A 24,575-nucleotide genomic window follows, 5' to 3' on the forward strand; every position below is an offset into this window, starting at 1 on the left:
ACACATCAAAATACAGGATGCATGTCAATACAAGTCACCTTTCTCCATTTTGTATTGACAAAAAAACTTCACGAATGTGTTTTACTTCAATAATGTTGCACAACTTATAAATGAACAATTACAATATATAGTCACTTTTGTCTGTGCATCAGTTTGTAGTTAAATAGGATAGTATCCAAGATCTTCACTGAGGCCTATCTCTGAGAAAGCTAATATTTCAGTTACACTAGTTACATTTTTTTCCCAGTAGTAGTAATTCCAAGTTTTCCTTTTAAATCCAACAGCCGTCGGTTCACACGTTTAATGTCTTTCTCCGAGAAGTAATACATTCGTCCTGAGCCTCTTGTGGTAGGAGTTTCCACATAACAAATGACATTATTTACAGGAACATTGTAAATATCTTCTTTCTCTTTTGGCCAGTAAAATGATAAAGAATTTCACTTTTATATCAAATGGATCAACATTGACATAAGTAGCCCAAAAAACCAGTGATTCTCATACAAGCAGGCCACAAAAGAATTAGTACAAGTTTTTGTCAAAATTTCTTCCCTACTTGGCTTTATCAAGAAATTGTGGACAGAACTGTATGTGGTATCAAAGCTAATTTTTTTTGTCGCAATAATGTATAGAAGAATGGTAGCTACGAGTACCTGGGATTGTTTTTACAAGGTACCAGCGAGTTTTTTTATTGTTGCCGAATCATTGATAATTGTTCCTTTTTTTAAAACGTAAAATGAAATTTTGTCCACTTTGTACTTGCAGAACTCGAACACCTTTTTAATGGAAGTCATTGTATTACCCAGATCCCGCTAAAGGCTTTCTCTTGTAAGAATGCACTTAACTGTTCCACCTATCCCATCACATGGAGATTTCCCATGACTAGTTGAAAAAAAGACCAAGAAGCATGCAAGTCAAAGTCCAGGTGATGATGGCACAGGTTTATAAAGTTTTTACAGTTCTTATATTGACCAGCACAACCATCACTGAAATATTGCACTTCCTTTATTTCAAGGAACTTTTCCTTTAAAAACTGAGTGACTATTTTTTGCGTTTCAAATACGAAAGCTACATCATGTTCTAGATCGTCACAAAATACACACAGAGATCTTTCTTCAGCTGTCCTCGAGTATAAATTACCGCTGGATGTAGGGAACAACCATCCTGATTCCAGTGATGACCCTGAACCTCATCTTGTATTACATAATGGTAGTTTTCACCGAAATCCAGCAAAACAATGGCTTCATCTGGCTGTAGGTTATTTTTTAGTTCTTTTAGGTATCTCGCCTGGGATTTGTTTATGAAGGAATGTGGGAGAAGTTTTTCCAGATTGTTCACCAGACTATTGATGTATTCATCCAGAGTCACTGTTAATCTAATTTGTTGGGTTCGATACGTTGTCACCCATGCACTGAATGTCACTTCATCTTCAGGGTCCCATTCGTCATATTTACTTTTCAGATGTTCCTTCAGGCGTTTGTCATACATACATTCTGAACAGTGCCGTACCATGCAATCCCTGTTATCTTTGGAACATACCAAGTAGTCAAATAGGTCGTTGTAGATCTCCTCTATAGACCATCCATGGAGAAGAAGTGATGCATTCTGATAGATAGCACAGACACACACAATGGGTTGCAGAGGAGCCTGCCAACATGCACCATTTAGGCCGCAACAGACAAAATTTTGAAAACCCTATTTTTACATGTGGGAATTCAAATTAAAAAGCTGCATACAGCTCGTTTAGGTTACTTGGAAGTAACCTCTTTTGCTTGTGGACATTTTTGGACACACTCACCTTATCTTTCATTCCGGGCATAAGGCGTGAATACTCGTAATTTTGGTAGAATGACTGAACTAAGTCCATTGCAGTTTGTTCTATGTTTTCCCCCTCCTTGGATCTGGTATGGCTATGATGCCTTTCATTCTTAGAATTCCGTAGTATGCTGAATTGTATATTCACTAACATTAATTTTGGTGGCTACTTTTTTCCTACTCCATGAAGTCAGAGCTAGTGTTAGTAGCTGAATTGTCTCTCGCTGAATGCCTGCTGTCACCAGTTTTTCTTTTAGTAACCCAACTAGCACATCCATATCACTCGCTTTATCAAGAACTTCTGAATCATGCTCTGGAAGGAAATCTTTATCCAGTACTTTGAAAACCTTTTTGTTCACAGTAGAACAACATTAATGAGGTAAAAAACATTCGTGAAGTTTTTTGTCAATACAAAATGGAGAAAGGTGACTTGTATTGACATGCATCCTCTATTTTGATGTGTTTTATATAGCAACAATCAAGTTATCCCCAGCAATGATGGGTAAGTGCTATGAATTCCTTAAAATATTCTATTTCAAAAATATATTTTTCGTATCGGGAGAAAAACAACCTGCACATAAAAAAATGTTTTAATTTTAGAATGTATTATGCACTAGATACATGTTGTAAATATTTTCTTAGATATAGAAAGCAGTTAACACAAGCATTTCATCACACTTGGAGGAGGACCCAACACTGACGACCGGAGTCGTGAAAAAGGATTTTTTTTGCATAAAACTTTTTTAACAACAAAGCAAGCAAAAAGCCATGAATTTTATTTTTACAGGTGGTGGGTCATACCTTAAGGAATATTAGAAAAAATAATTTAGCTTGATTCAGATATTGCCTCAGGTCAAAATTTGATGTTTTATAGAACCATGTTTTTGACGCAAAATTTTCTAAAATCTTATGAAACATACGAGTTTAGAGAATTTCCAATATTCCTTAGGATATTTTTCAATAAGATTTTGGAATCCTCATGACTTCTATAGTAAACCTGCAAATTTTCATAAGAATCGGATGAAAACTATGGCTAAGACAAATTATTTCCCTCTGGAGGCACAAGTGCCTCTGGAGACCGCATCCATTGAAAAACAGCTGTTTCACCCAAACTTCAAATGGTCATGAAAAAAAAACTATTAGAGATAGCCAAGAAATATTTTACACTGTTTCATTCCAGCATGGAAGGATGAAAATTGGCAAGTTTCATCAAAATCCGAGTCGGTGGGTGTCATGCCTGGATGAACTGACATGGAATGACCCTACTACAGAGCTTTCAAAGTTCGTGAAAATCACTTAATTCTTTCACGCAACAAATATGTCCTATGACGTCACAGTGCAAGTAAGCAGATAAGCTCCATGGCAATAACAAACAGCTACGACGATACTGATTCAAAACATTAAGGGTGTGTCACAAACAGTTGCGAATGGTTTTAAAGACTTAGCGATGCACGTATTGCACGATGGCTGACTCCGACTTCATTAAGGTGCATTCTAGGAACATTTTGAAGGTAGATTAGTTCATGGTCGCTTATTTCTTCTCTGGCAATGAAGATTTCGTGGAGTTGAGAAGCCAGGAAATTGAAACGTAAGATAAATTAAATTTACTACATATCTCATTCGATAGTAATCTAGAGCTCGTTTTGTATTTCATTTAACTACTGTCATTTACTAATTGCTTTTAATGTGTACTGTGTGCAACATTAGAATATGTGAAGTTAGCAATTGAAGAAATAAAACGGAATATACTTGACGCCGATTTGCTTAGCATTCCTAAGGAGTGGAAGAGAGGCATACGTTGATTCAGCAGTTGGATAGGTTCAAGTGAAAATTATATATTTGGGCCTTTGCCTTGTTGGGGCTAATGTGACACCAGAACGTGAAGTGAGAACAATAATCTTATACAATGCAAATCACCGTTGATGAGGAGGGTGAAAAAGTAATAAGCACTTTTTGTTAATACTTTGCTGCATCTTCCAGTATGCATACATTCTTCAAACCTGTCAATTATTCAGTTTAAATTTTTAATTTTACTAATGATATATGAACATGTTTTGATATGAAAAAATAAATTGTAGTGAGAAAAAAGTACTGAAAGATACATAGATTTTTCTAAAACTGGGTCAAAAAGTCTACTGGTACCACGTAAATGTATTGTTTACTGGACTCTGACGTCACGCTCAGCCAACATGGCGATGGGACGATAGCCTGAGCAATTCATAATTAGTCAGCGCAAAAATAAAATATCAAGATTCTTTCTACATAAGTGAAGAGTTTCTAAGTTCAATACAGAGAGGATACTATCATTATTCATATTTTGAGGTCCAAACCTGTAACAAATTTTTTATGTACCCTTTAAATCTCATCTCCGCCGACTCTGTAATATGGTGACCAGACACCACAATATTTAAGAATGGATCTAAAGAGAGACATATCTCTACAAGAGCTGAAAATAAATTAAATGATTTAAAGCCTTACCCTGAGTTAAGAAAAAGTGCAAATCAAACTGGAGTTTCACATCAAATATACCTATGTCCTTCATGAGTTCATCCTTTTTCACAGTATGTACTTTCTTCTGTAGTACATGGGTGATCAATAGTTTCTGATCCCTGGTTAAAAAATACCGAGAAACATCGTTTATACTCAAAGGCACTGCATTAAATTTAATCCACAGTATCACTCCCCCCAAGCAGTATTCTGTAGCATATAATAATCCTCAATTTTCTATGTATTACTTGGGAATTCCTGATTAGAGTTAGGTATTGTTTAAAATTACAATTCAAAGCATTTTTGTTTTTAAGTTAAAATCAATTGAAAATTCAAGGATGCCAAATGACACGAAAAACAAAGAATGCATTTATGTACGGCGGCCATTTTTTATCAAGTAACATTTAAAACAGAATTGGTGCTCTATCTGCATATGAACTATCCATCCCGACATACCTTTGATCATGATTTATGTGGCTAAATGTGATGAATATATGTAATAAGAGACCTTAGCAGTAGTACTTGTATCAAGCAACCTCATGAAGATTACCCTGTGCTGAAAATCTCACACTTTTTTTCTGAGGGGAGAATATATCATAGTGTTAACACATTGCGGACCGGTCACGGAGATCTCCGTGTTTTGCGTGCCGAACGCTGCATGAGGACCGGCCACGGAGATTTCCGTGTTTTCACATGTGATAATAAAACTTACTCTGCTTCTTTTAATATTAGTTACTTATGTTCGCATTTGCTTCTGGTGTATTTCACAATGTGCTTTCGTTGATTTAGATTAGTTTTATACCATTCTAATTATAAATTTATTAATATTTTTTCGATTAATGTAATCCACTTTTAGAGATTACTAATGTATAGGAACAAAATGTCACTAAGCCGTAACTTGTGAAAAAAACTTGATTAAACATTCATTTTCTATAACAGCAACTCTCTAAATTCTACAATGTTCTGAAATTACGAATTATTATATTTTAGATGACAAGGAATAATTTTGGTTGGATTTCTTCGGTCCTTTTCATTTGGCTCTAACAAAACCTATTGTCGGTAATTCTCTCATCGACTACTTTGCGCCATACATTATAATGTATGAAGCAAAGTAATTAATGCATATTTCACCTCTGGGGGCATTAGGCTGTCTTTCACACGCGCCTTGGTCTGGATTCTCACAAGACATCCTATCTCCAGCGCTCAACATAAACACATCAACGAGTCTCGAGGGCCAAGGACCATGAGGGTCATTTCAGTGGGACCCTATCTTTCGGTCCTTGATAGAAAAGGGCCAGATGGCCGCAATGCTTATCTTTGTTAGTCTAATGTTTCCCTTTGCTTAGAATGCATATTAGTCTCCTTTGGGACGTTCTTGAGTTCTTTACTCTCTTCGTTAGAGATCTGAAGTCACGCAGTTTAGTGAGGAATCATTACCTTGGATGAAAGTTGGTGTACGTTTACCCTATGAAAGTGCATGCATACGTGGCCTACATAAATTTCATTAATTTCCAGCAATAATTCCTGCGTATCTGGTCAACCGAAAAATTACTCCAAAAACAATAAGACCTTATCTATAGTAATGGCGTCAACTAGTGGTGGTGCTTGCGGTATGACGGAGAAGGATATACAGGCATCCCCCGAGTTACGTAAGAGATGCGTTCCGGCAGACTATGCATAAGTCGAAATTTACGCAAGTCAAACCTTTGCGTTGGCGCTTCAGAGATTGCTGTATAACAAGTTGTATCGTAAAGAAATGAGCGCAACCACATACGCCACCACATCCATCGCTAGAACTGCAAATTTTCACGTTGATTGCTGACTTGGGATTTATAAGCGATTTTTCTACAGAAATTAATGAAATTTCCTTCGAGGAATGACAAAAATGGGTCACTTTGTTATTTTTAGCACGTAAAAAACTCTATAACTATTCGATATTTTTTCTACCATAGGTTGTACGAGCGAATATCTACTTCTTCGCGCTCGCATTCGAAAATTAACGTAATCATTTGAAATACGGTTATCGCTTACGTAAGTACGGATTTACGTAAGTCGAGACATACGTAACTCGGGGGATGCCTGTATATGAAGAACTTTGTGTTGATGCATTATCAGACGTGCCAGATGATTGTGTAGACGAGTGTGAGAGCTCAGATAGTGAAATTGGTTTTGATATTGGTGGAAGACAACCTAAAAGAAAAGCTGCACAGTTAGTTTACACTGATGATAGTGACTCGGATGCAAGTGATAGCGATGGTAGCTTAGTGAAAGACACCTCGGTGAAATGGAATAAAATTGACCTTCCAAGAAGTTTGGAAGATTTTCAGTGAGGGCAGGAATCATCAATGCTCCTGATAATTGTGTATGTGTTTTAGAAGTGGCAAAAATGTTTTTTGGGGATGATCTTCTCGAAACGATGTGTAATGAGACCAACTTGTATAGAATGCAGAACAAAGGCAGATACAAGTCTTTGTAGAAAACTGGGAAGTGGAAAAATGTAACGGTGGGAGAGATGAAAGTTTTTTTAGCAATCATAATTTTGATGAGAAAAGTCAGGAAAGATTCAATCAAGGAATATTGGAGCACTGATGAATTTATCAATACACCCATTTTTCGTAATTTGCTCAGCAGGAACAGATTTGAACAAATTTGAAATTCCTGGCATTTCAGTGATAATGAATCAAATTCTGAATCTTCTGATTATTATTATTATAGTATTCTACCGACTAAGGTAGGTTTCCATGGAGTACTAAAGAGGTGATCTGGGAGCCTCCCTTTCCTTCCAGCACTGCCTTCTTTAATTCACTGTAAGGCCTACTCTCTTTCAATCTATCTAAAAATCCTATTCTTTTCCTTCCCCTCCCTCGTTTCCCTGACATTCTACCCTCTAACACCATTTTCAACATCCCCTCACCGCTAAGCACTAACTCCATCCAAACCTTTGTCTCCTGCGTATCTCATCTAAAAGCTGCCTCTCCTCGCCAACCATATCCAGCACTTCGTCGTTCCTTTTCCTCTCCGTCCATTTCACCCTCTCCATTCTTCTCCATACCCACATCTTGAATGCCTCCAATCTTCTCTCGTCTTCTTTTCTCAGTGTCCACGTTTCCGCACCGTAGAGAGCTACACTCCAAATCAAACTCTTCACTGACCTTTTCTTTAAACTCTTACACAACGATCCTCTCAGAAGCTCCTTCCTGTTCATGAACGCCTCCTTCGCTAATGCTATTCTCTTCCTGATGTCCTTACTACTGTATCCGTTTTCCTCTAACGTACTGCCTAAATAGTTGAATTGCTCAACCTGCTCAAGTTTTTCACCACCCACCTTTATCTTGAGTCTCACATTCCTTGCTCGTGATGCTTTACAAATCCGCATTACCTTAGTTTTCTTGTGATTAATCCTCATCCCAAACTCCTCGCAACGTTCGTACAACGCATCCACTAGGGCCTGAAGCCCCCTTGCTGACTGACTGATCAACGCCTGGTCATCCGCGAATCTCACTGATTTGAACATCATTCCTCCCACTTTTATCCCAGCTTCTAACTCATCCCACGCTTCCCTTACCATCTCTTCAGCATACACGTTAAAGAGCAGCGGCGATAGAGGACAGCCTTGCCTCACACCTCGGCCAATGCTTGCCCACCCAGATTCTCCGTCCGCTATCCTCACTTGCGCAGTCTGGGCCATATACAGATTACGAATCAGTCGTCTATCCCTCCAGTCTACACCTATTCTCTTGAGAATATCCATTAACTTTACCCAGTAAAAGCGTTTGATAGGGTGAATCTTCTGATAGGCTACATAAAATTAGACCAATACTATCATCTTTCTTATAAAAATTTAAAACTGTGTGTAAGCCTAAACGTGATCTCTCCCGAGACAAAGGAGTAATACCTTGGAGGGGAAGATTGAGATTTAGAACATACAATCCAGGGAAATTGGTGAAGTACGGATTATTGGTGCGAATGGTGTGTGAGAGTGAAAGTGGTTATATTTGCAACATAGAAATATATACAGCTGAAGGAAAAAAATTAGAGGAAACCATCATGTGTTCCAAGATAATAATTACAATAGCGTACAAATAGCTGAAAATCTTCTAGCGAAAAAAACTTGAGTTTGTGGAACCATCCGTTCCAACAGGGGGCTTCCCACTGAATTTAGGCATGAAATAAAAAGTATGAAGAAAGGTGACAACACATTCTGTAGACTGGGGGAAGTTCTGCTGCTTGTGTGGAAGGACAAGAGGGAGGTGAGGATGATTTCCACAATCCATAACTCGAGTATGGGCGAAGGAAAGCGAAACAGATGGACGGGACAGATACAGAAAAAACCGATTTGTATTTTGGAGTACAATAAGTACATGGGAGGTGTAGATAAAGCTGATATGTACTTGGCTTACTTTTCAGTACTAAGAAAAACTATGAAGTGGACAAAAAAAGTGGTGTTGTGGTTGATCAATTGTGCCCTATTTAATTCTTTTGTGGTATACAAAACATTGAACACTTCTAACAGTTTGACCTTCAAAAAATTTGTTTTGGAAGTAGCCAAGGGCTGGGCTAAATGCGAGGAGGGAGGAAGTGCGTCTTCCAGCGATGATGACACAGAGGGCGGGATAGAAAGGCCGACTCAGCGAGCGCCTCGGCAGGATAACCAAGGCAAGGCTAGCAGGGGGAATGATGAAACACACTCTAGAGAAGATAGTGGGGTATGGGAAGAAGAAATATCCATCGCGGATGCGTCGAGTTTGTTCTGCTAATAAACTTAGGAAGGAAACTCGGTATATCTGTGGATTCTGCAAGGTTCCCCTGCATAAAGGAGCATGTTTCACCAAATACCATACAAAAACTAAGTACTAACACCTCTGGTAAGTAAAATGCTTCAAATTTTATAAAAATATGTACGTTAAAAAGTAAACATTTTATGAGGGTTTTCATGTATCAGTGTCATTTAGGTTTAAGCTCCTTTAACCCGGCAGTAGTCGCGCCCATTTTCCAAACATAAACGGTCGCGTGGGGTGTCTCTGACACCCCAAAATATTTTCTTCAATTTCTTTCAAATAGTATATATTATTTAAAAATTTCACATCTCGACGTATCCTTTGTTTATTTAGGAATGGATGCACTACATATTTTAAACCATAAATTCAACTTTTATTATTTTTTAGAAAATATTTTTGAATACCCTATTTTCCAGTAGGCAGTCCCAGTTCCTCCGGAAAAATTGCCAACTTTTTTTTTGTTTCAGCCAAAGAACACAATTGAAATGTTGAGATATAAATACATGGGATACAATTTTATAAACAACAATCACTGTATCTCATCATATTTTCACCGTCGACCTCTATTTGCCTTACGTAAATACTAATAAATGTACTAAAATAATTTACTTATCGATATTGAATCGATTTCCCAGAATGTATTCTTGAGGAAAAATTTACGATGATATTACGGTCACTTATAACTATTGAAATAATCCTGTTACAAATTATATACAGCATTGGAAAGGTAAACTAAGAAATATGTAGTCCTCAACAGAAGTTCAATTTCGCGCTATTGAAAAGTTTTATTGAATCTAAAGAATGTAGAAAGTAAATCATGTAAACTATTTAGGTACTTACTTCTAATCACTTCTCAAAATTTTCAGCAAATGTGTACCACGCATTAGTTTCTAACACAATTCACAGTATATTTTTGTTTTTATATCTGTTGGAAAAAAACACATCTTCCAAATTTTTTTTCTTGTTTTCTCCTCATCCTTTTCTCCGGCTCATTTTACGCATATTCCTCTATTTTTAAAGTCTCTAGAGATCGTGTTCAATATGGATCTATACTGTATGGAAAAGTTAACGATCGAGTTATCTCACGAAGAAAACTTTGCAATTTTGATTGTGAATTGGAATACCGAGGTATAACAAACGCACTGATGTCAGCAGTGTTTGTCAAATGAAAGAAAATGTCCATGGACCATCTCCTGATGTTTCTGTTTGTATGATAGGTGCTGCCTATTTTGTCTAATGTGGCTAGACCTCCTTCAGTGCAGTTAGAAAAGGTCAATATTTCCGGTTTTCTTTTATTATCTGTTCGTCTTGGATTCATTGACAGAAATAGCTGTATGAATTGTTGGCGAAAGAATTACATTCTTTGACCATTTTACAACGCAGGAAACTAGAGATTTTTTCTTCCTAACCCAAAATAAGCTGCTATTTTCTTCTTTCTTTTACTTATACGACTTTCAGTGATAAATCTCTTTTATTTTTCGCGCACTGTTCCCGCAACCGTCAAATTATTGCTTAGAATTTCATCTGCTTGCGGAATATTATTGAACCAGTTGTTCAAATTACGTTCCTTCCGTTTCTGTTTACAAAAGAAAAAATTTGCTTTAACTCCTCTTTTGGACTGTTATCTACAAAAAATGGACCCTCTGGTTGCCACCCTGAGTAGGTACATCTTCAAATACAATCGAATTTGCCGATGCAAAAATTTTGATGCTATATTTTGCGGGGTTCGAAGGTAAATATTGCCCATATGAACATCTTATTTGAAAAGGAATCACTTGCTCATCAGCTTTTTCTCATGGCCCAATTCTATAATGTTGCCGTGTACTGCGAGCAAACATCTCAAATACATCTCTACTTTGTGCTAATTTTCCACTTTTCATTTTCTCTACTCTAGCAGTCACGTTATCGAAACGAAAAGATAAAGGGGAAAAGAGAAATATGTTATGGCTCATGGGGGAATAACATATTTCCACTCCTAATCCATTTTGGTTCCAAAACAATAAAAAATTCTGTTACTCAGTTTTATTTGCCCTGGCTAAAAGTAAAATTCTATTCAGGAACACTAAGTCTTTCCTGTCTGTTTCACTATCTCTCTTACGAGAATAATTTTCAGTGACTTTTTCTACCTGAATATTAGTGCAATTTACAATTTTCTCTACCATTTTTTCAATGAACATTATACGAAAACAAACCATTCGTGTTTTGAATTTGAATTTATTTTGCTAATAGTATATAATTATAATAATTATATGATAATAAATAATTTAATTTGAATTTATTTTTGCTTCTCAGTAACACTGCTACAATTTTATGTTCTTATGTTTGGTCTTGATCCCTGCGTATTACATGTTGCAACTCCATACGTCCCAACGTACATAAGCTCCCTTCCCTTTTACAAAAGTTCATCATCTCTGCACTGTTGTTCAGTGTAAGTATCATGTGCAGCTACATGACACCCATCTTCTTTTTCATCAGAATCAATCTTCTTCCCTCATAGATTCATTCAAAAGACAAAGACTCTTTCTTTTACTCTAGAGGTAGCTGACATCTAGTATGAATTGAAAACGATGAATGTAAGTATTACAAGGCCAACCTTCAATGATAAATTCACAGAAACATGTAAATATGTAATGATTTTTTTGAATAACTACTGCCCTATCGTTATTGAACGAAGTCTTCAAAAAATCACTTCTAAAAAATCGCATTTTCTACAAAAGTTGACGTCAGAAACAAATAATTCCTCATCCAAATTTTCAATCAAAAGTCAAAGTATATTAGCTTTTTCCTTTTTTTAGAAAGACTGCAGGAATCCATAGTGTACTGAATTAACGTGCTGTACGTACTACATGATCGATTTTTCGTGGCTCACTTCGAGAAAAATCACTGTAACATTATAAGAAATTACTAACTTTCTATTTGTTTACATAAATTTAGGCAAAAAATATACCAATAAATAAATATTTATTGATGTAAACGTAAAAAGACAACTTTCAGGGCCAGTTTCAGAAAAGTAGCTATCAAATGCGATGAAAATGGATGATAAATATTCAAGGCGACTTTAAATACTAGGCGGCAAACCGTAACGAGAACGGTCGCGTGGGGTGTCTGGCGCACCCCACTCTGCAGAGCTTTGACAAAAGTAATTTTTCTTAAAAACTTACATTGATTTTATAATAATCTTTTACACGTATCCTCAGAAAGCTTAAAAAATCAGCTAGAGGAGGTTACAGGTCATTGCAGTCACAAATGCAAGAAAAAATAGCGCTTATATAAGGCTGGGGTGTCTAGGACACCCCACGCGACCACTGCCGGGTTAAATGCCCGGTCCTACCCGATGAGATTGGAATTAAATACCCGGTCCGCAATGTGTTAATATAATACATATTCCTTTTACTTTTGATCTTTGAAAATTATGTGAGTGCCTTAGCCTTCTGGATCAGTCTTCCTATGTACTCCAATATAAAATTTACTGCCTGTGAAAATACATTTTCTATAGCTTTGTCTCACCACTAATTTCCATGATAGGCTGTATTAACTTAGGTGCAGATGGCCTGAGTAATTCATAATTCGTCAGTGCAAAAATAAAATATCAAGAAATGTTTTTTCTTTCCAATAAAATATTCATAGCGACTTTATGCCTTCAGGTTTTTTTAAATGTTTTGATGAAATTCCGTTTTAAACCAGCAAGTTGACGAATTTGGTCTAAAAAAATCAACGCCTTCCTTCAACTGTCAACGAAGATAAGATTCTTTCTAAACAGTCAGCATATACCAGGACTCCTTCGAGATATTTTTCACCTCTTGATGAAGCTTTGAAACCACACGCTTCTTTCAGGCAGTGCATTGAAATTCTCAATGGGTGTTCTTCCTGTGTGTGGTTATTTTTATTTATAATTGGGGATTCTACGAAATGGAAGTAGTATTCAAAGGCAAAAAAGAGACTCAGAAGTCTGTTTGTGTGTTAGGTTATAATAATTTCATTGGTGGGGTGAATTTCAAGGAACTATTATTGCATTTGTACCTAATGGAAGGAAAAAGACATAAAAAGTGGTGTATGAAGTTATTTAGGAGAGAATTGAATGCTGCAGTCCTAAATTCATATGTTGCCCACAGGAAAAAATGTATAAAAAATTGACTATCTTATCATTTTGAGTGCAATTAGTCGAGGCAATATTTTTGAAATGTCAAACTCCATACGGACTGTTTGGACATGGCCGTCACTCCTTAGACAATTTAGTACCAAGACTCACAGAAATACATTTCCAAAAGACATTCCTACAGCTGGGAAAAAAATCAAAGCCTCAAGGGAGGTTTGCAGTTTGTGCCTCGTACGGGAAATGAAGAGACAGCGTGTACTGGTGCGAAAAATGTGCAGAGGGCTTATGCTTGGATTTCTTCAAATCATACCGCAAAAAGCTAAGGTAAAGTCATTTGAATATTTACATATTGACATTTGAAACATTAGCACCTGAGTATCTATATAAAATGATTCAGTAATAATAGTACAAAGTCAGAGAAATGGGCAAAGTGATGAATTTTCAAGCAGGCGAAAAGGGTAATCCTATCGTAAGTATCCAATTGGTTATGAAATTTTCAACCCCAAATCACTAAAATACATCATGTAATTGTATTTAAAAATTAAAAAGAAGAACTTTGTGCTTTCGCATGTGAAAGCACAAAGTTCTTTTTAATTTTAATAATGAATCGCTTTCACAAAGTTACACCTCAAACAATCAATGTAATTGTATAAAAAATGCATGGAATATTAGAGATTTTGCAGCTTATTCGAAACAAAATATAAATCTTTGAAAACTGAAAATTTATTCATTACTTCATAGAACGAGATCCTTAAATTAATAAATATTTATTCAAATCACTTGAAAAATTACAAATAGTAGCGCATCATATTATGCAAGTTTACACCAATTTTCAACAATACTGAAAGTTATAAATTATTGAAAGATACCATGCCAAAAAGGCGAAGTCATTTAAATGTCATCTGGCCACTAGGATGGGATTTAATTAAATTCCCGCCGCGCTTGTGGGGTTAAGAACCAATCCCGACCATTCATTCAATCTGTTACCATAATGGACTCTCCTAACTTGTAAATTAAGAAAAACACGAAATAGGACATCCATTTTTTCGTGAATTGATGAAGTCACAAGTATTCCAGTGCATTCACGGAAGACTGCTCCTTGAGAATGGAATCACTCACTAGAATGAATGCTACAACTAACGACATGGGGCCAATGCAATGAAGAGAGGAGTGGTGGAGAAGTGGGTTGATAAAAGTGATTGACTTCATTCACTCATCTGCAAAACGATTAAAGCCATCAATTTTTGGCTGCAAATAACTCAGGATACCAGCGAAAGATCACAACATGGAAACACTATTCATGAATGATTTTCTGAGACATTAATATGGAGTATTAAACAAATAAAGATGGTTTAGAGGGAACAAATAATTTGATAAGTTATACAATAATATAAGGGTTCATGAATGCTTATATTTGAAATTTCTTGACAAATGATAAAATTTTACTAAGTAGCTTATATTATTTTGATGTGAAATAATATAATTTCAACATAAGGAAAGTGTAAAATATTGACCGCCCGAACTTGCTTTAAGAAAGAAAAAATTCTAATAACCAGGAAAGTCGAATTTTATGATAAGGTGGATTTTCAACAGTAGAAATGGCTGTCATATTGCTAGAGTATTATAAAAAATCAGTGTGAAAAATAATAGAAATCTATTGGCTAATGGATAGCTATGTAGTTTAAAATTTCAGATTACCTATCTTCTAGTGTAATTTTTAAGTTCTAAGTAAAGTAATTAATATGTAAAAGTAATAGAAATACAACAAGGAGTTTGTTCTGGGCATTCAACTTCCTACTACATTTCCCAAGTCATATATTTTTCAATCCTTGGGTTTTCCTGTAACTTAATGGTTAGGCATCTCTTACCCACTGAAAGCTGTCCTGACCCAACTGCAAGAATGGCACACTGAGGAGGGTTGATGATTGCACTAAATTCTCTTATTCCAAACATTCCCAAGTTGGAAATCCTGAAAAAGCAGAGGATTTTTAATAAATCACCATCCTATAATAACAACAATACAATAGCATACCTTCCTCAACCATGGATGGGGATTATCACAACTATTACAGACACAGCACACTCCTGATTATCCGGCTGTGGTTTATCCATTTTGCAGATTATCCATGCACAAGTTCACACTTCGACTGTTTTCCGCAATCTTAACAAAAAATAAAATCGGACTCAAAAGCACCAATACATAATTGCATTTTAATGCAAGGATACACCACGCTTATTACATATTCCCTTCATAGAATGGAATTATTTCATTTACTTGCTGACAAGGAATTAATTATTCAAAGCTTGCTTGAACGTCTGCTCCAGAATTTCAGAAGAAGATGGGCAGCAGGAAATAACTCATCAATTTTCAAAGATTCTTCAAAGGTTAACCAATTAAATTAAATTAAGAAAAAGGTTACCTGCGATCTTTAAATGTGTGTTTCAGATCACAAATGCACAATTATTGCCATGGCCTCGCATGCTGTCGATTACAGTCCGAGGGAATCGGAGATTTTATTCGCACTCCAGCAAATTTACATCGTGTTTACTCAAGGTGAAACTGGAGAAGAAGGGAATAGTAGAAGTGGGAGCAGAGACAGCTTGAGTCATAGTCAGACACTCGCCTGCGTAGAGGGTTTGCCACAAGCCTTCGTTTCCTATAACCACTGCTGCGCAATGGCACGATTGCGTACCAGTTGCCTTCATGGGAGCTCATAGTTTGTTTTCTAAGTAGTGCGGTGCGCGATCTCGCTCAGTAATCATGGATCCGTACCCCGGAGCAGTTGCATCCTGGGCAACTGCTACAAGACACTACTATGCAACATGGTGCCTGAACGTGTAGTTTCCGACATCTCGCAGTGGTTTTGAAGAATTCGAGCAAACCATTTTTTCTCTTCGACCTCGCAGCCACGGATACATGGATTTCGGAAATCAGGTCTTCCATGGAGCAGCAGCAAAACACGTATAAGAATATAATCACGTTACCGCCGCTAAAACAAATCCCATTCGGGAAAAGAAAGCTCCCAATGCGTCCAGAAAGTAATCTAAAATAATAGGTAATGTGTGTAAATAATAACACGTTGTTTGATTTACAAAAGTTATAAATATTATAGGAAATTAAAGTGAAATTTCTTGATGGAAGCTTTTGCGGCTCATGGTGATTAAAAAAGAGTGACATACCAGTGTATGCCTACTATACATACTACGACATGCAGCATACACCCATACGTCACTCTTTTTTAATTGAAGTGAAAGTTTGGATTATTGGTGTTTTCCAATTACTCGTGCCACCTCTACCCATCATTAGCCCAGATAATCGGGAGTGTGCTGTATTTGGTAAATGTAGTTTTTAGTAATGGACTATGCAACCCTCTACTTCAACAATCACCTCCACTCATTCTCAACATTCGACCATAATTCCATATTAATGAACCCATGTTACAGGGCACATCAATCTAATGAAAATAGTCTACGTTGAGCATGAGAGGTCTGCCTGCTAACACTAATACCAGCTGTATAATATTAAGATGATTTTATAATTTCTGCCTCATCTGGGCCAGGTAAAAGAAATAAATCAAATCAAATTACCATCCCTCCTATAACTTAAACATATGTATCAACAAGTACGCAAAATAACTAACCATAAAATATACATGCATAACTGGAACATGTCATGTCAAGTTACAAATGTAATGTTTACACTTCTCGGTCATATATGCACAGTAATAAAAATTCATTGTAGGATATTGTTCTTCTTAATACACACAAGATAATCTAACTTTGAGATGATGACAAAAAAAGGATTTGTGACAAAATTTTCAAACTAATGAAATAACTTCATGCATGTTTTGACGACTCACGTAAAACTCCCTCCCTGGAATTCATGGAGTTTGAGTTTTCCGAGACGAGCCCTTTCCGCAAGCTCTTTAACAGTCTTGGATATTTCTTCTAACCCCAGATCAGCAGCACCTTTCACAATTGGGGTTATTAGGCCAGCGTCTGTAGCCACAGCAACACATATGTCCACGTCTGGGGCCACCACAGCCTGATAATTAGAAATTGATAAATTTTTATTTCATAAAAGAATCAATAATTTTTCAATTAAATTGAGGGGATTTTAAGAAAATTTACCGAATAATGATGGTAAAAAGTATAAGTGGATAACATTTGCTCAGCAATCAACAATAATATCATTGGTCAAAAGAATTAAAGCCTTTCTGTGAAAATATCAGAACCATATGCAACTATTTGGATTCCTTACTAGCACTACTATCCTTCCTTTCAATAAAATCTTTGAGTTGATTCAAACAAATTAAAGTGACAGTGTAGAATTTCTATTACAAATAGCCTTTCATTAAAGAAATTTAAATACAAAACTAACCACCATCCAAGTCATAGCCACTCAGAATGGGTTGGACACACAGCTTATTGTTAACCTACTGGAAAAGCAGACAAATGACAGTATGAGCTTTACACCATGGCATACATTAAGACTTGCAATTAATCTCCCATAGACGCTTAAATTCACAAGAAATTTGTTGAAACCAGTCATATGAATAATGTTTGTGGAATATTGCAAGTAACTTTAAATTTAGAATGTGTAAGAACTCAAACAGATTAAGCCTGAATTAACTCTACTAATACCATGATTTCCAATTCACCCTCCAAAATGATGCAAACTTCCCTTCATCCCTTATTTCCCTCACAAAATAAGAGTTGCCTCTGAATTAGAGCATGTGTTAACAAAATGGAAAAGACTATTTTCCATTGTCATCCCATTCCAGAGAATATAAAATCTCTACCAATCAGTTTTCAACAAATTCCATTTAAAGTATTGAGTCATTTAGGCTATAGCAGTACACTTTTTAATAGGAGGTAGGCAATTCCATACAAACAACCTTTTCTTTCTTCAACAACTTATTGCTATTATTTTGTTATCCATCCGCAATGTACATATTGGGCACTGACCAAGACAATTGTTATAAGATCCTAAGAAGTGTTAATGTGATGAAAGATAAGGTCAACCTGTACTGTAGGGCTTAAAAATATGTACATATCATGTAATGCCAAAATATAGCAAATTAAAGCGCTTAAAAGGGCATTTCCATTAGTCTTCTTCAGAAAACCTTTATTAATTATGAAAGTGAGAGACAATAGAGATTGTGACTCAGTCATTCAAATTTTTTCATAACTAATAAAAGAACACCACATACTAGCTTGCTACACCTTGTTCAATGCCATATTTTTTATTGTATTCTGAATGCCGAACGCTTCTTGGAATTGGTAGTAGTTTCATTGAATGGGCCATAGTATGGCTGTAATTAATTATTTTTCTTGTGGTACTTTTAACATGCCATACATTTTACCAAAATAACGTCCCTTAAACCATGTGGGAGTGATGGTGTAGTGGTCAGTATCGTTAACTCCCCATGCAGGGACCAGGTGTTGCAGCTTTGTTACAGCAATATATTTTGTTGTCTTCAATACCAATATTTTTTCCCAGTTTCAATTTAATTTCAATTTAGCTCCCTTACCACAAGTTAGAAAAGCAAAAAAGATATAAACCAGTACAATGAGACCAGAAAAGTATGCAGTGTAAGGCAGACTTTTGAGATTTCTCAGGGTTAATAAGTTGACTTGTTTGCTGAAATATACATTAGTTACATCTCCAGGTATATAACACACATACAAAGGGAAACTTTTGAAGTGCAACATTTTTATTTTCCATAGTTGAAAGTTATCACAAAGTAAAGCCTGAGGTCATCCATAAAAATAAAAGTTATGCTAAAAAAGTTCCTATTGCTAAACACGAATTCATATGGAGCAATTCCATGAAATAAGCTGTGAATAAAAAATATGTGATAAAAATTGTTGCAAGGAGATGGCGGCCCCTTGCTATCGAGTGAGATACCATTCAGATTATGTGCCCTCAGTCCCTACTTTAAGACTTTAGCATGATAAAGAACAAATAACAATGCCTGATAACACACAGACCTCTGCTAGATTTGATGTTCATGATAGGCTTGAAAGATGGTGAATAAAAAGACATCGTCGGTCACACTGGCACTCTTGCATCCGATAAGCTGCACAATTTAAGGCAAAGCCAAATTAGAAGTGTGGAAGTATGGTTTCCTGACCACTTTTACCATTGACATACCTCTGAAGTCTAATATAATTTTATTGGCGCTCACGCATAATTGGTACAATTGCTTCCAGGAGGGGATCACAAAAAATGGGATAGAGTAGAATTAGGAAGTGAAATTGCAATGTAAACACAGACAATTTCTATGCAGAAAAAATTTTGCTAAAGGGAGATCATTTGCATTACTGGAGCCCACATGCAAACTTCATTACATGAATTGTTGTATTTTTCTGGGTTCACTAGGGGAGGTTTTTCCCTGGGGAGGATTTGGCTGTAATTATTTCACTACCAGAGACTACTATCTCTGAAGAGGTTAGGACTTCCTTCTCAAAAACTGCAATGAATGGGAACAAATGTGTCACCATTTCATGAAAATCATTATGAGTAAAGAGGCCATTTAACCCTTTTGTACCGGAGACTCATGGAGGGAATTTCTTCCACATTACGAGTCCCTTGAAAAGTTTTTGCACTTCCCTGTGCGAAGCTCTCTTGCATTGATGGAGGGCATAGGTTTGCACCCGTTCAAAGGGTGGGACCCAACTCAGCACGGTGCCAATGTCCTCAGCCACCGTCTAAGACTCTAGAAGGATTGAGAGATTCCTTCACAGTCCTCAGTCAACTGAACGAAATAGCCGTGTTTTATATAAACAAAGATTTGTTGTTCACATCAATTTTTTAATATATAAAATGAATTCCCTCTGTTTTTCTGAGCGTGAAGAAATTTTATACAAATTTCTAACGATTTACTATATTCCACTTTGACTGATTTAGAACTGAACTGAACTCGGTTGATGATCTCTGCATTCTATTCGGGTTTTCACCGCGTCCGTTGTGTTTTGGCGACAACGGTTTTGCTGACATTGCAGTCAGCGTCTTCAGGTCGAAGAAAAAACTGTTGTTGCCAAAACACAACGGACGTGGTGAAAACCCGAATAGAATGCAGAGATCATCTAATCAACGCCACGAAAATCTTCGAACCTGAACTCTGTTGATATTAATGCCAGAACTTCATTTGAAATTTCCATGTGATGAGCGAAAAAAGAATAGTTCATTTCTAACTTTAGATTTAAGATAAGCAACAAATATGTTTTCTGGAAAAACACAGCAAATAGCAGTAGTTGACCATGTGAATGGATTAGGAAAGTGTCTATCTGAGCGATCAGCAAAGAGCCTGGGCTCGCACTAGCTTGGGTTTTGAGGGGCGACCACGTAGCTGGGTCTACTGTGTCCGCAGTGGTTACTTTCCTCCACCCCAAGACGCATATGAGCAGCTTTTGTTTGTTTGTGTTGAAAATTTGATGCCACATATGTGCGGCAATCGGCACAAAAGGGTTAAAAAGTTTGTTACGTGTTGAAGGAGTTTTTCCACTGCATGACCATACCACCATTTACCTTTTGTCCATCCCATAATGAGTTGACTGCAGGACACTGCTGAAGAGCAACAGCCACAGACCTGATGACAAAGTCATTCAATGACACGGCAATGTCTTCTGACTTGAGCTTCTTCCTTAGGGCCAACGCTTTATCAATTTCACATTCCACAGTTCCATATGAGTGGGGAATTGTGGTCTGTAATAAATTGAAGATATAAAAATTTACTAACTTAGAACAATTTTCATGGACATATGATTCCAATTCATTGAAGGAAACAGAAATTCTACATGACTTAGGTGAAAGGCTTCCGCAATGTATTAAAAAAATAGCAGAAATTTAACAAAAATCATTCACCTATCATTCCGTATCTAAAAACTGAAGTAGGAAAATAAATGGCAGCATTAAATTTAAAGGGCAGTGACAGTTGACTGGAGCAAATGCTGCTTCCCCCTAATACAAAGGGCTATCACCAGAAAGGAGAGGATGAAGAGGGAAGGCAAGGCAGGGAAAGCCTTGCTCTGAAACAAATTACTTCCACATCACATAACTGATTTCCAAATGTGCAATAAGGTAAACAAGATAACTTCAGGCACCCCCTGGAAGACATGGTAACAGACAAGCCAATATAAGTCATGGATTTATGCCAAAAGAGGCCCTTATATGATATTACAATAGGGGGATGGGTCTCAACGAAGAGACAACAGACACCCAATATCCATCAATCTCAACAGTAATTGCAGCAAAAGAAAAATAAGCCAATTCCAAGGCCACAGGATTAAGCAGAAATCAGAGGATTGCCCAAACAAAATTGGAGTCACCTAATCGGTGCCATAATCAGCTCAAACAATAGAGAATCATGTGAGATACAAAACAATAAATTCAGCCAATAGAAGTATGCATGCCCTGATCAAACTGCTAACATCAAAAAAATTTTCCATCAGAACCAAACTTAAAATGTATAAGACAATAGTAACACCTATCCTTCTATATGGAGCTGAATTAATGGGTTATCGACAAAAGAAAGGAAAAGAAGTTAATTGTCTTTGAAAATAAAGTGTTAAGGAAAGTTTTTGGACCAACAAGAGAGAATGGAACCTGGAGAATAAAACACAACAGGGAAATCAGGGACCTTTTCAATTCACCAGACGTAGTAGCTGAGGCTAAGAGCCGCAGATTGCAATGGGCAGGGCACATAGTCCAAAGAGAGCAAGAGGCCCTATTAAAACAAGTCTGGGCAGAAAACCCTGATGGAAGACGACCTCCAGGAAGACCGAGAAAAAGATGGAAGGATGAGGTGTGCATTGATACGGGGAGAATGGGAGTCAGCGAGGCGGAAGCAGAAGTGAGAAAGAGCTGGAGGCAGAGAGTTGGCAAGGCAAAATATCAATTGGGGTATAAATAGCCATTGGAGTGAGTGAGTACACCCATGTCTCGTATAGCGCAAGGGATGCGTTCCTTGGGGTCTTTGCGCTATACGAATTTGCGTTATACGAGAGCGTTTTAACATTGGGAAGATAGGGATGCGTTCCTGGTAGCATAGGTCTTGGGTATTGAATTTCCTCTAAAACATCCATATTCCCATAAAAAGCCTTAGAAAACATTATTTATATAAATTTTTATAGTTTAAAACATCTTTAAAGATAGTATGCACGCATTCAAAGACTTTTATTCACGTTAAAAAAAATTCTTACGTGCTTTTGAAATTCCCTCCTGTCGTGCGGGTAGGCTAACATCTGCTATCTCAGGGGATCGTAATGCGTTGATCGGCAGTTGACGATTTTTCAAACTTGTCTAAAAACAACTATTGTGTCACCCAGGCCCTTTTGTCGCTCATCGAAATGACATGAAAATGCTACTTTGAATGCCATTTCATAGCTAGCGGAGTTAATGAATGATAAATCATTTTAATTTGAAGTCCTCCGAGTCATTATAGCAGCTACGTGAAACAGTCTTTAAATGCCTTGAAACCTGACCCAGGTTTTCCTTCCCTGAAAATGAATGAACGAGATTGCATTCTTTTCCAAAACAATATCGTCTCGTCAACACTAAAAACTGGTTGAGGGGGAAAGGAGCCACTTTCAATCACAGCTTGGAGTTCATCAGAAAATATTGCGGTGACTGCGCTATCAACACTTGCAGATTCACCTGATATCGCCGCACTGAAAATACCTGCTTGCCGTTTAAATTCTGGAACCAATCGGAGCTTTCACTAAATGTCTCGGAGCGATTACCACTCTCGTCTTTTTGTACTGATTCACTATGAACTTTCCGTATGTGTAGACCGCTTGGTTGAAGTTGGTGCGGCTGAGGTCACTGATGTTTTAACTTCGTCTTTATTCAGAATAAGGCATCGTGCGTTTAAACTTCCGCGCAATATCGCTTTGACGCTCTCCATTTTCAAAGCAATTGACCTCTTTCAATTCCTCTTCTAGGTTTATAGTTTTTCTTGATAAATTCTTGATTTTTCTACACGCATTCCTATTTTTTGGCATATTCTCTTGGTGTTTACTCTGCATGGCTCTATCTATATCACCTTCTACTGCTGAACTGTATTCCTGAGACGCAGAAGGCCTACGACTGCGGGGAGGGAACGAAGCCATTGTGTTTGAGACTCTATAGCGGACCCTTCTATGTGTTGATGCTATTCATGCGCCACTCGGCCACCGCTTCATTTCTCCCCCGTGAATACCGATGACCTTGAAGGCTTTAGCGTAGACTCTCTACCTGGAAGTCAATCGCCCGATAACCTATGACGGCAAAAATACGTCTCAAACCGTATTGCTGAAAAAAAATCATTTCCACTAGCCCCACGCTTAATTAACGATCTAAATTATTTATTATCATTCTGTTAAGGAGACGAGATAAATTACATCGGTAGGCCGGCTATCTGGACCCAATGACGAGTAATACTTTTGGTCATTGCACAGCAATGGATTTCGATTAATATATAAACAAAAAAGAAGAGTTGAGGCAAGCAATAATATTAATATGCGTAAAATGATAGAAATTTCGTGTGTACTTAGCGCAAGTTCACGTTTTATCACGAGAGCGTTTAAGATTTTTGATTAGGCTACACTGCGTTGCAATGTTTCCCCGAGGAACGAATTTGCGCTATATCGAAATTGCGCTAATCGAAATTGCGCTATACGAGACATGGGTGTAATCAGTGCGTGCCATGTGGCTCTCTCTGTCCCTGGCCTCAATCTGATGCCCAGGAAGCAACAGATTTATCAGAAATGAGATTGATAGAGAGTGCCTACTACCTAGAACCCACAGTACGTGCTGAGGCACTATGCAGTAAGGGCCTCACATACAGGGCCTACACATATTGCACTCTCCTGTTGCAAATGATCGGCCCTGGGTTCCCTAACTTCCCCTCCACCCGCTCCCATCATTGGGAGTCTGACATGAGCGCTGCCACCTCTGGGCAGAATCTAGAAGATGAACCAAGTGATGACTCACCACTGAGCAGAATGAAGTCCACATGTGACCCACCGGTGGGTCCAATAGGGTGGTTTCCTATTATTTTTTCATGGCCTAAATCGAAAGATTATTACTCCTGGAGTACGTATTTCACGCTTTTAGATTTTTAAATGACAATATCTATTTTTCGCGATTAAACGAAAAGTGAAAATCTTCAAGCGCGCGAAAACACGATGGCTAAGTAGGAATTAAGGGAAAACTCCGTGTGACGTATTTCTGGTTCCTGCTGCCGCCCAGGGAGGTGACCTTGGGGCGAGGATTGAGCGCTGATTCGATGCAGTATGCTAGCAGGTAGCAAAGTACCCAGCTAGCAGGTAGCGCTTGGCTTAATTAAGAATTATTAATACCCTATCAAACGAAGGAAACTTTCTGAACTTACGCAATTTTAATGGGTGATTATTAA

The 24,575-nt window shown here is 37.2% G+C and overlaps 1 protein-coding gene across 1 annotated transcript in view; it reads right to left on the minus strand.

Annotated features, from left to right (window-relative positions):
* Positions 1–24,575, minus strand: part of LOC124161871 (pyruvate dehydrogenase protein X component, mitochondrial-like) — a 35,847-nt gene that overhangs the window by 1,662 nt on the left and 9,610 nt on the right. The window contains exons 6-8 of the mRNA XM_046538099.1: positions 20,708–20,884; positions 17,034–17,218; positions 15,042–15,142 (exon numbers count right to left, since the gene is read on the minus strand). Of these exons, the coding sequence (XP_046394055.1) occupies positions 15,042–15,142; positions 17,034–17,218; positions 20,708–20,884 (463 nt within the window). The remainder of the gene's footprint in view (positions 1–15,041; positions 15,143–17,033; positions 17,219–20,707; positions 20,885–24,575) is intronic.

Source organism: Ischnura elegans, chromosome 7 (genome assembly GCF_921293095.1).
Source record: "Ischnura elegans chromosome 7, ioIscEleg1.1, whole genome shotgun sequence".
Taxonomy (NCBI): domain Eukaryota; kingdom Metazoa; phylum Arthropoda; class Insecta; order Odonata; family Coenagrionidae; genus Ischnura; species Ischnura elegans.